Here is a 12500-nt window from a genome sequence, read left to right on the forward strand (position 1 = left end):
ATTGAACCTAATTCAAATTGGATTAGAATTAGATATAACTGTGCAGTATTCTTCAGAGACCAGATAGCAGCAGATGACAGAAGGCTCATTACAACCAGAAAAGACTTTCCATGAAAACCCACAATCCTTAGAACTGTTTGGTCACTTGCCTTTTGCTCTTGTACAGAAATCATCATCATTAGTATTATTTTGTCTTGTTCAGCAATCCTTATGGGAGAGAATTTTGCAAAGGAGACGGTCGTATGGACAGAGATTGGCGACAAGGCAAAGGTGGAGGTGGCAGAGGAGGAGGGAGAGGAGCTTTCAGAGGAGGAACTAGAAGCCGAACAGGCTGGTTCAAAATCACGGTGTGTAAGCTCACACTCACACTCACATCTGGTTAATCTGCTTTGTGATTGGTCTAACAGGATCCCCATTTGTTTGCCTTGTCAACAGATTCCTCACGGCAAAAAGTATGACAAGAAGTGGTTAGTGCCAGCTCTACAGGACATCTGCTCCATCCCTTACACTCCTATTCAGGTGAATGTTGGCAGGATTTTATCATTTACTAATAAGTGATTGAGATAAAAAAGATGTTGTTTATCACTTGAGATGTATGGAGGAAATGCCTTTGCTTTATCATTGTATTTATCATCCTTTGTATACGTTGATTATTACAGTGAGTTTGAACATTTTTTCCTTTATTTTATTTACTTGTGATAATCACTAATACTTTTTATATCTCTAACAATCACCTAAATGCTATATTTTAATTGCATTTTTTCTATTTACTAGTTTCATGACGACCACAATAACGTTCATTTCTACGTTGATGATTTCACTACTGCCAGTGCCCTGCGCAAGTGTTCTCGCAAGGTCACAGACTGTGATGGCTATAAGGTACGTTTGTGGTGACAACTGGAAACACAAACTCACTTCTATGAGAACTTTGTGTTATCTGTTATCAGCCTTGAGCTCACGTACACCTGCCTTTATGATAAATGTTGTTTTATTACTTTTTTCATGCAAATGGCTTGAAAACTGAGCTTCAGGATCTTCAGTTTGAAAACACCAATTACAAATGTTTCTGAATACTTAAAAATGACCAAGGATTTCTTAGAAAACTACAGTCAAAACCACCAACTGGGTCTCAGTGTTTGTCCAGTGCATCTCACAGTGAACAATGTTTACTGATAAATGTATTCTTTGCATTTAGTGAATTGTTTGCTAAATGTTCTCACAGGCTCTACATTACTGTTTTCACTCATTAGTTTGTGATGTTTTTTTTCTTGACTGATGTTCCTCAAGGTGGCGGTACACATCAAGCGCAGTGATCCCCCCAACTTCCTCTTCCCTAATCTGAAGGTTGAAGAATTGGAGCATCTGAAGGTCAGTGATAACAAATCATCCAGGGGGTCAGTGTGGACATTGTGGAGGAGTTCAAATACCTGGGAGTGAATTTCACCCTGATGTGAATTTGATCTACTAATAGTTTATTTGTTTAGTTAAATGTGTTAAATTTGGTGTGACACAATTAGGGTTGCAAAGAGGTGGAAGATTTCCAGTAAATGTTCAAAGGAATTTAAGATTGGGAATATTCTAAAATAGAAACTTTTCATGGGAATTATGTATAGGAATTTACTGGACATTTTTAGTTATTTTAAATAATAATACCATAGCCAAATGTTAACATCCATACAAAATAGTACATACAATAGTACATCTTGTTTTTTAGAACTTAGCAGAAAGTAGTATGTTAGCATTAATTGGTCAAAGTTGTTGTCTGTTAATGGTTAAATAGTTAACTATGAGCATCCCTGATTTAAAAGAATGTTTTTGAACTGTTTTAAAGATGTTTTTTCTTCTCTTTTCTAGCAATGCATGTCAAAACGTTTTGATGGCTCACAGCAAGCTTTGGATCTGACCAGTATTCACACAGACCCAGGTAACCACACCACCTCTTTTGGCATTAGATTATTCACAATGTTGGCCACTTCCTTTGACATCTCAAAGAAAACACCTTTTATTGGGGATGTGTTGTTTTATATAGTGGAAATATTTATCAATCACTGTTTTTTAAAACACAATCTAAATGGCATGTGTTACTGGGTTAACAGGCTGGAAGCACCAGGTGATACTTTTATATACAGTTTACATTTTTGTGGTTAGAATTATTATTCATTGATTACAGTTGGTTTCATAATGTATTATTATTATTATTTATTTTTTTTTCTTAAAATGTTTTAAATCTTCTGAATTGTGTTGTTCATGATGAAATATTACCTTGTGGATTCTTTCATAAGTGGACGTGAATGTTGAAACTTTTATGTTTACTTTTGAAACAGACTTGGTCTCACAGGATATTAAAGTGGCTTTAAACAGGAAAACAAACATGGAGGCCGTCATTAAGATCATTGAAGAAAACATTCCTCAGGTAACGGTCGTACGACAATCAGCAACAATCTGTGTATCTTCATATACTGTGGATACTTTAAAAGTTAGATCATCAAAGTGAAGTCGAGACCATATGAAATCAATGTTTTCTTTGCAGTTGACAAGCTTGAATCTCAGTCACAACTGCATCCAGAGACTGGATGAACTCAGCGAGCTTGTGACCAAAGTGCCTCATCTGAAGGCCCTGAACCTTTCACACAACGACGTGAGACTGGCCGCTCCAAGGCTTTCATTGTCATGTTTGTGTAGTAGTGTTGAAGGTTCATGTGTTGACGCCTACCGGCTTCCTGTTTGTTCCTCAGCTGAAAAGCGAACATGAGCTGGACAAGTTGAAGGGGCTGAAACTGGTGGAGCTGTGGCTGGTCAGAAACCCTCTCTGTGACCTTTTCAAAGACCCATCTTCATACGTCAGGTCAGTTTTCTTCATCCAAAATTGATGTTTTGATGATTTCTTTAACGAAGGCAGTTTCTACTAATCCAACGTCTTATATCTGAGTTTCCCACAGCATGCAACCAACGTGTGTCAAACCTGCTGTTGTGTGTTTTTGTTCCTAATGAATAACTGAATTTTCCCTCAGTTGATGGAGAACTTGTAAACAAAGGAAAACCCAACAATGTCCAAATTGAGAAAAGTGCTTTGTGTATGGCTGTGTTAAATCACAGGGTCTAACAATGCACTTAAAATGTACTTGATATTTTTTTCACCAAGACTCTGTTTTGTTTTTGAGTGACAGTGACTCGTTGGTTGCCCTGCATCTTCACCAGAGTGGGGAGGAGTTAAGACCAGACTGGTGGTAACCACCTCTCCCAGTAGCGCATCACTTCTCTCTTTAGAAAAAAACGTTTGTTTGGCAGTTTTCAACTCAAACTGGTAGACCGTGTTTGTGTATATGTTGCTTTGCTACGTCAAATCTGTGTGTATCACCAAAATGGGGCAGAGGGTGAGTATACCTGCTGGTAAGTACACTCCAGGGTGGGCATTCAGGTGAACGTGGGACATGGTCATGTATGTTAGCGTATATTCAACAATGAGGAAGATGAATTCTCATACTAATTTCTCTGCTTTTCAATTTTGTTTCCATACCAGTGTTGTGTGCCAGAAGTTTCCCCAGCTTCTGAAGTTGGTAGGTCTACTCACTCATTCATTCATCAGCAGTTTATGGTCACTCAGTCTTCATTTCTACCAGCATAGTTTTGATACTAGAGGACCTTAGTGTTTAACGTCCTTTTGTCAATTATCAGTTGTGTTAAAGCTGCTGGGAACAATAATTATCTATCAGATAAAAGACATGGTGTAGGCCTCCATAGATCTATGACTCAAAGATCAATTGCATGACAAAATAATAGAAAGGAAATTGCAGCTTGAAAGTTTGTTCTGAGTTTTGTGCATTGCATTGTGGGATGTGGAGTCCCATAGATGGAAGGATAGAGGTGTTCTTAATTCTTATCATGATTTCTCATTTGTCCCTAAAAACTCTGTCAAATAGACTTCTCAACACAATTCTGGTGTTTTCACAGACTGAACGTTGTGGCAAAACAGTGGTAGAAGTGTATTTTGGGGCTTACACAGAAAGTTCTATATATCCAGCTGAAATTGATTGCCTCACGTAGTGATGTGATGTCACGGGAACAAACCAGAACATAAATGGAGTCAAACCACCACTGTCTTCCTTGCCTGTGGGAAGAACGCAAGAAATCCTGATAAGAATGAAATCAACTTCCAAGCAACAATTTCAACCTTTTACATTTAGAGTGATCTAACATATATTAATGTAAGGTCTACAGTATGTCTTTATCTAATTTAAAAAATAAAATGATCATATCTAGCAGCTATAAGTACAGTATATTGTACTTGTTTACAAGATGTAAAATCTTCAAATAATTAAGTAGTTTTGTTTCCCCCAAATATTTATTTATTTATTTTTCAGAGACGATGTAATCAACATAATAACAATAAAGGTTTACAGCTGATGTGACGCATAAAGAGCTTCTAGCTAATGCTAATTCACAGCTCATGTCCCTGATTGGGCCTTTTTACACAATTTACAATAATAAAATACATTAATACAACATTTGTATAAAACTTTTTACAATCACACACATACACACACGATCCCACATACATTCACACAGACTCAGTGTTATTTACTTTGGTTTGTTTTCAGCCAAGACTAAACCCTAGAAGTGAACATTTTAAACTCAATATGGTTTTAAATTCTGTGGATAATGAGTTCCACAGCTTCAGACCTGAGTATGATGTACCAGTCACTATATATTTATTATTACTGCTTCATTTAGTTTGAGTTTTTTTTATCCACTTGGACCAACCAGATTAGTTCAGAGGTCACAGATTGGCTTTGTTCTGGTACCTTGAGTTTAGTTTGTGTTTTGGTCCAGTGGTTTTTAAGGATAATGTTATGGCCAGTGTCAGTCGTGTTTCAAATAACACCAGATAATCACCAAATGAACTGATGTTTTCCAACTTGTACTAAACTGTGTATTGTCCCTCATCAGGATGGAAATGACCTCCCCCCACACATTGGCTTTGATGTGGAAACACCCACCACTCTCCCACCTTGCAAGGTTAGTCAGTGTGATGCTGAATTGTCTGTGTCTGTTGTGTTCAAAACGTCACTTGTCAAAGTACAAGAATATAGAAGCCACTATATTTTTAGATTCAAGCCTTTTCTGTAATGAACGTCTCATTTCTCCTGCTAAATGTTGACCATGTGATCACACAGGGAAGCTGCTTTGGCTCTGATGACGCTAAAGTCTACATTCAGCGCTTTTTGCAACAGTGAGTTTCTAACACTTTTCTCTATGTCGCTTCACAGCGTTTCTAACAATAAGTAGGAAATGACATCAGTGATTGGTGTTGATATGCAGAGTGTGTTTTGTTTGTTTCACAGGTACTACAGTGTGTACGACTCTGGAGACAGACAGTCACTGCTGGGGGCCTACCATGATGACGCATTATTATCACTAACAACACCGTACAACGTCCAGAATCCATCAAGGTAAGGACACACACACACACACACAGGTGTATAACTTTGATTAAATGGCTACGTTTTCTTTGAGTGGTGCTGATTTTTTGTTCTGGCTTTGTTTTTCAGGAGCGGTCTGAGAGAATATTTCAAAGACAGTAGAAACCTGAAGAGGACCAAAGACTCCAGTAAGTTCTCCTGAAGTGAACGTATGACTTGTAATGATTAGGGTTGGGTACCGAAACCTGGAACAAGTGTGGGACCAGTTCCCATGGAAACGCTAGTAACCGGGTCCAATAAGAACAAAGATTTTGGTGTCACACATTACTTGATACACATGACGTCGGTGCCGCTGCTCAGATCATTGATCAATGGCCTCATTTTTAACCGTAGCACATGCACAAAACATGGCCTAAAAGAAGGTGCATGACATTATCCTCCATAAATAAATGAATGTGTGGGAAACCCTGATGTGAATTTGATCTAATAATAGTTTATTTGTTTAGTTAAATATGTTAAATTTGGCTCTGGAAATAAAAGGGCATTTTGAGATTTTGAAGTTAGTTTAAAGTAATGATTTAGCACCAGAAGCGTTGAAAAAGTAGCGAGTAGTAACTGATACCCAACCCTAGTAATGATGGAGCCCACCTGATGTTTGTCTTGTTTTCACCTGCCCTAGCGATGCGTTTCCATCTGCTAAAGCACAAACGGCTGAATGTGGTGGCGCTCCTCAACGAGCTGCCAAAAACTCAGCATGACATCACCTCTTTCACCGTGGACGTAAACGCCTACACAGTGAGTTCACGTCTGATCTGCCACACACTGAGTTACATCATTTGTGTTGTTCACACTCAGCCAAACTGCTTTGTTTTCACAGAATACGCTGCTGTCATTCACAGTGGGCGGAGTCTTCAAAGAAGGTCAGTATCTTAGTCGTCATGGTTTTAAGAAGATCCACTGCAGCTCATCTGTTGCTCACTAACGCTTTCCTGGGTTTTTTGTGGTTTTTCAGTTGTTGTAGATGATAAATCTAAAGAATCTACAAGGGCCTTCTCCAGAGTTTTCATCACAGTTCCAGCAGTGAATTCTGGGTAGGTTACACACTTAAAACCAAAGTGCTGATTGGCAGCTGTAGCTTCAGATAATGCTTGCCTCCACTAGTATGACTGGAATGAACAAACGGTTGCATGTTCAATTTCATGTCAGTAAATACTGTTTCACCACGTGTGTTTTCTGTGTTTTCCTATATTTACCTAATGTATGTTTATTTGTCCATAAAAGAAAATGATAAACCATAATGCTTTTACACAACAACCATTGTTATTGTAGAGATTACTAGGGATGGGCACCTTTCACATTTAAACCGATACTTTGTACTCGTAAATCAGTATCGGTACTCAACGATACCACTTTTCAGTACTTTTGTGCAGTAATAAATATTAAATAATATAATCTCAAAATATTCCAATTTACCATATTTATTTCTCATATCAATAATTATAATAATAATGATAATTATAACAAACAACTTTTAACAAATATATCAAACCAACATCTGTTTGCATTGTAGCACAATATAATCAGGGTTGGGGTCAATTATAATTGTAATTGCTTATTTGATAATTACAATTATGCCATAATTATAATTGTAATTTTAAAAGATCTCTTGCTGTCATAATCATGATTATATTGTAATTGAGTTCAGATAATTGACTATTTAATTGTAATTGCCATGAAAATTCTATCAAAATTATCAATTATAGTTTAATGCTAAACTGATAAACCATGTTACAGTTCTATATGTACAGTTCTACACATATGTAGGTAACAATATGTTTGGTGTGGCCCTATAACACTGTAATATTAACACCATAGAAAGTCTCTAACCTTTGAACCCTGTGGTCCTCGTTCATACTTGAACAGTTTGTGCATCATCAACGACCAGCTCTTCATCAGAATGGCTACAACGGAGCAGATCAGCAGAGCTTTTGTGGCGCCTGCCCCGACCCCTTCCTCCAGCCCAGTGCCCACCCTCACTGCCCCACAGCAGGAGATGCTCAGCACCTTCTCCCTGAAGTCAGGCATGAAGCTGGAATGGTCCCTGAAGTAGGTGTCCTCTCCTAATGCCGTCTACCAGACTGGGATCAGAATCAGAATCAGAATCAGAAATGTTTTATTTGCCATGTACAGTTTTGAGGACAGTACAAGGAATTTGACTTGGTGGTTGGTGCACAAAACAAGCAACAAAAAGAAATAAAAGAAATAAAAACAAAACAACAAAGAACAACCCAGCAACAATAATAATAATAATAATGATAAATATAAGGATGAGGGATAAATAAAGGATAGATAGAGAATAAAGGATAAATAGGATAAATATAAATATATATATACAGTGCAGCAGGTATCAAGCTGGTGGAGGTGGTGATCGGGTGGGGGGGGGTTCAGTGGGTGACTTGGGGTGTGTTCATGTGGATGGTGGCAGAGGGAAAGAAGCTGTTTTTGTGTCTGGAGGTTCTGGTCCTGATGGACCGAAACCTCCTACCAGAAGGGAGAGATTGAAACAGTTTATGACCGGGGTGGGAGGGGTCGGCCACAATCTTTCCTGCACGCCTCAAAATCCTGGAGGCGTACAGGTCCTGGAGGGAGGGCAGATTGCAGCCAATGACCTTCTCTGCAGAGTGGATGATACGCTGCAGTCTGGCCTTGTCCTTGGCCGTAGCTGCAGCGTACCAGATGGTGATGGAGGAGCAGAGGATGGACTGGATGATGGAGCTGTAGAAGTTCACCATCATCTTTGTTGGCAGACTGAACTTCTTCAGCTGCCGCAGGAAGTACATCCTCTGCTGAGCTTTTTTGATAAGGGAGCTGATGTTCAGCTCCCACTTGAGGTCCTGAGTGATGATGGTCCCCAGGAAGCAGAAGTACTCTACAGAGCTCACTGTAGAGTCTCCCAGGGTGAGGGGGGTGAGGGGGGCTGGGTTCTTCCTGAAGTCTGCTATCATCTCCACTGTCTTTAAAGCATTGAGCTCCAGGTTGATCTGGCTGCACCAGGACACCAGCCGGTCTGTCTCCCACCTGTAGTCAGACTCGTCTCCATCAGCGATGAGACCGATGATGGTCGTGTCGTCTGCAAACTTCAGGAGTTTGACCGACTGGTGAGAGGAGGTGCAGCTGTTGGTGTACAGGGAGAAGAGCAGAGGAGAAAGAACACAGCCCTGAGGAGATCCAGTGCTGATGGTCCGGGGAGCAGAGATGGTTTTTCCCAGCTTCACGTGCTGCTTCCTGTCAGACAGGAAGTCTGTGATCCACCTGCAGGTGGAGTCTGGCACGTTCAGCTGGGAAAGCTTGTCCTGAAGGAGAGCTGGGATTATTGTATTAAAAGCAGAGCTGAAGTCCACAAACAGGATCCTGGCGTAGGAGCCTGGGGAGTCCAGGTGCTGGAGGATGAAGTGGAGAGCCAGGTTTACAGCATCGTCTACTGACCTGTTGGATCTATAGGCAAACTGCAGGGGGTCCAGGTGGGGGTCGGTGATGTCCTTGATGTGGGAGAGCATGAGGCGTTCAAAGGACTTCATGACCACAGATGTCAGAGCGATGGGTCTGTAGTCATTAAGTCCTGTGATCCTCAGCTTTTTAGGGACAGGAACGATGGTGGAGGCCTTAAAACAGGCTGGTACGGTGCATGTCTCCAGTGAGGTGTTAAAAATGTCTGTGAACACTGGAGACAGCTGATCAGCACAGTGCTTTAAGGTGGAAGGAGAGACATAGTCCGGTCCACAAGCCTTACGGGGGTTTTGTCTCCTGAAAAGTCTATTCACATCTCTCTCTTTGATGGAGAAAGGTGTCTCTGTAGGAGGGGGGGAGGAGGGGGGGAAGATAGGGGAGAGAGCCTCTGTAGGCAGCTGGGGTGAAACTGTAGCTTTGATGTGGGGGGTGAAGGTGTTGTAGTGAGGCTGGTCAGAGGTGTGAGGGGGGTTGGAGTCAGGTCTGTCCCATTGTCTGTCAAATCTACAATAGAACTCATTCAGACTGTTGGCCAGGCAGAGGTCGTTAGCAGCAGCAGGGGCTCTGGGCTTGTAGTTTGTAATTTGCCTGAGCCCTCTCCAGACAGAAGCCGAGTCATTTGCAGAGAACTGATATTGTAGCTTCTCTGAGTACAAACGTTTGGCTTTTCTCACCTCCTTTTCAAACGTGTACTTCGACTCTCTGTACCTGGCTCTGTCTCCACTCCTGAAAGCGACCTCTTTGTCTGTCCTCAGCCCTCTGAGCTTAGCTGTGAACCAGGGTTTGTCATTGTTATAACTCACCCTGGTCTTTGATGGAATACAGCTGTCCTCACAGAAGCTGATGTAGGACGTCACAGCGTCTGTAAACTCATCCAGAGAACTGTTCACAGACCTGAAAACATCCCAGTCAGTCCAGTCCAAACACTCCTGGAGTTTCTCCACTGCTTCACTGGTCCATTGTTTAGATTCCTTCACCACAGGTTTACAGAGCTTCAGCCTCTGTCTGTATGAAGGAATCAGATGGACCATCAAATGGTCCGATTGGCCCAGTGCAGCACGGGAAACGGCGTGATAAGCACTGCTTAGTGTGGTGTAACAGTGATCCAGTGTCTTCTCCTCTCTGGTCGGACATTTAATTAATTGTCTATATTTGGGGAGATGGTGTGAGAGGTCCCCTTTATTAAAGTCACCAAGCACAATGATAAAAGAGTCCGGGTAGGTCCGCTCCATGCACAGGATCTGGTCGGCGAGTGTGCGCTGTGCCTCGCGCACATCAGCTGACGGTGGGATGTACACACCAACCAGGATGAATGAAGTGAACTCACGGGGAGAATAGAAGGGTTTGCTGTTGATAATAAAGGATTCCAGGTGAGGAGAGCAGTGCTGGAGGATCACTGTCACGTCGTTACACCAGTTACTGTTCACATAAAAGCAGATTCCTCCACCTTTCTTCTTCCCGGTGAGCTCCGCGTCTCGGTCCGCTCTGTGAAGTTGGAAGCCGGCCAGCTGCAGCGCAGAGTCCGGTACCGCTCCACACAGCCACGTTTCCGTGAAGCACAGAACAGAAGATGAGGAGAAGTCTCTGTTTCTACCCAACAGCAGCTGGAGTTCGTCCACTTTGTTACACAGTGAGCGCACGTTAGAGAGGAATATCCCCGGTAACGGTGTGCGTCGGCCGCGCTGGCGGAGGCGCACAAGCGCACCGGCTCTTTTTCCTCTCCTCCGGCGCTTCACTGCGTGAGCAAAGGTGAGCGAACCTTTGAGTAAAATGTCCAGTAAATCCACAGAGGAAGCGATGAATGTCACAGCTCACTGGTAAACACTGTCTGTGTGTTGCAGGTGTCTGCAGGATAACGAGTGGGACTTGAACAAAGCAGCACAAATCTTCACTCAGTTAAAGGTGACACGACTCTAAACAATCCACGTCATGGTTTAAATGTGCTGATGTCTAAAGTAGCAACTGTTTCTGTTTCAGACGGCGGGAAAGATCCCAGACGTGGCGTTCCTAAAGTAAATCGTTGAAGAAAGAAAAACAGTCTTTGTATTTTTGTATAGAATAAAGTTAAAGTGAACTCATATGAACCGTTTCATCAGATATTTGACCTGAATACTGTTGGGTCTTGAGTCTTTTAGTTACATTAGTTCATTGACCCCCTACAGAAACCACAGCTTGCTTTATTGGTAATAAAATCACATTGTTAGTGAGATAATTGTGTTCATTCTTTCTGTACCCACTCCAGTTCAGGTTGTTTTCTACCATTACAATACATGTAAAACCCTGTTTTTTATTTATTCCATGCTGAGTGGATCTAGTTAAACTACTGGTCAACAATAGGGGTGTGAAAAAAAAATGATTTCACAGTATATTGAGATTTTTTTGGTGCTGATTTTAAATAGATTTATTTATTTATTTAATTAATATTTTTGTGTATTTGTGCAATATTTCAGTGGTTACAATGCTTTCAATTTGTTGCAATGGTTTCTTGATTTTATGATGGCAGTGTGTAATACCTGCAATATTTATGTATTCACAGACATTTTATTTTCATATAATCTGTTCAGATCAGTGTTTAAACTGATACAATAGGAGAAATTATTTGTTGTTATTTTTGTGCATTATCAGTAACTCAGGGTGATTTATCATTAATGTTCTCACTTACAGTTGTTACAATGCCGTCATTATGTTGTCATGGTTACTTTGAGACTTCTACACAGTAGTTTTAGTGAAAAGAAACTTGTTGCACTTTATGTTATGATGTCAGTGTGTAACACTGTATTTTCTTTTTTTCAGTGAAAATGTGTAAAAACACTAATAATAAATAATAAAAAGGAGATTTTGAAGCAAATAGTTTTGACTCAATTCATCCTCTGACTGATCAATATCTACTGATGAACATATACAGCAACTTGATTTTTCATCTCTACGTTTAATTTTGATATTAACTGGGTAGAATATCGTGATAATATCGTATCGTATTGCAACATCCTTGTCAATACTCACCCCTAGTCAACAACAGACTCCTATGATGGTTTGTCATTTACAGTGTTTCCCCAAACTGTTCACAGTCCCGTACCCCTTCAGACATTTAATCTGAATCCATGTACCCCCCACCACTGCACACTTGAAAAACACTGCTTTCATTATGTTTTTTAACCATGGGGTCATGACCCCATGTGGGGTCGCCTGGAATTCAAATGGGGTCCTCTAAAATGTCTAATAATTTATTATAATAGAAAAATACAGATTAAATATGCGTTTTTAAGATTTTTTTATTTTCATTTTTTTAATTCAAATTATAACACCATATACAAAACAATCTTAGACGACAGTATAAATAAAAATCTAGTTGAAATGAAATAAGTATAAAAATAGCATAAACGGTATAAGGATATCTGAGCTGGTGCATCTTGTCACTTTGAGCACTAATCCTGGCAACAACAAACATTATCAAACGCTAATTGGAGAAAGAAAAAAATGATAATAAAATGGAGTCACAACACAAAAAAGGTTGAGAACCACTGATGTAATGTCACATACAATGTAGCCTTACAGTGACATCTGTCTCTGAAT

The 12500-nt window shown here is 40.4% G+C and overlaps 1 protein-coding gene across 1 annotated transcript; it reads left to right on the forward strand.

Moving 5' to 3' along the window:
- Window positions 1–174: 174 nt before the first annotated feature.
- LOC114459314 (nuclear RNA export factor 1-like) lies at window positions 175–7530 on the forward strand. The gene is made up of 17 exons (XM_028441602.1): window positions 175–347; window positions 436–519; window positions 775–879; window positions 1288–1368; window positions 1855–1924; window positions 2325–2413; window positions 2531–2638; window positions 2736–2845; window positions 3521–3557; window positions 4948–5016; window positions 5175–5230; window positions 5343–5450; window positions 5550–5608; window positions 6100–6215; window positions 6298–6340; window positions 6433–6511; window positions 7344–7530. Exons 1-17 carry the CDS (start codon window positions 243–245, stop codon window positions 7528–7530), a joined length of 1506 nt encoding a protein of 501 aa, XP_028297403.1. The 5' UTR covers window positions 175–242.
- Window positions 7531–12500: the final 4970 nt, after the last annotated feature.

This window comes from Gouania willdenowi, unplaced genomic scaffold (genome assembly GCF_900634775.1).
Source record: "Gouania willdenowi unplaced genomic scaffold, fGouWil2.1 scaffold_294_arrow_ctg1, whole genome shotgun sequence".
In the NCBI taxonomy this organism is placed as follows: Eukaryota; Metazoa; Chordata; class Actinopteri; order Blenniiformes; family Gobiesocidae; genus Gouania; species Gouania willdenowi.

Excerpts from the sequence above, each read along its gene's own strand:
- LOC114459314 (XM_028441602.1), top strand. The coding sequence starts at position 243 with ATGGACAGAGATTGGCGACAAGGCAAAGGTGGAGGTGGCAGAGGAGGA. Across the intron at positions 5,017-5,174 it reads CCACTCTCCCACCTTGCAAG|GGAAGCTGCTTTGGCTCTGA; the intron begins GTTAGTCAGTGT and ends GTGATCACACAG. Across the intron at positions 6,341-6,432 it reads GGGCGGAGTCTTCAAAGAAG|TTGTTGTAGATGATAAATCT; the intron begins GTCAGTATCTTA and ends GTGGTTTTTCAG.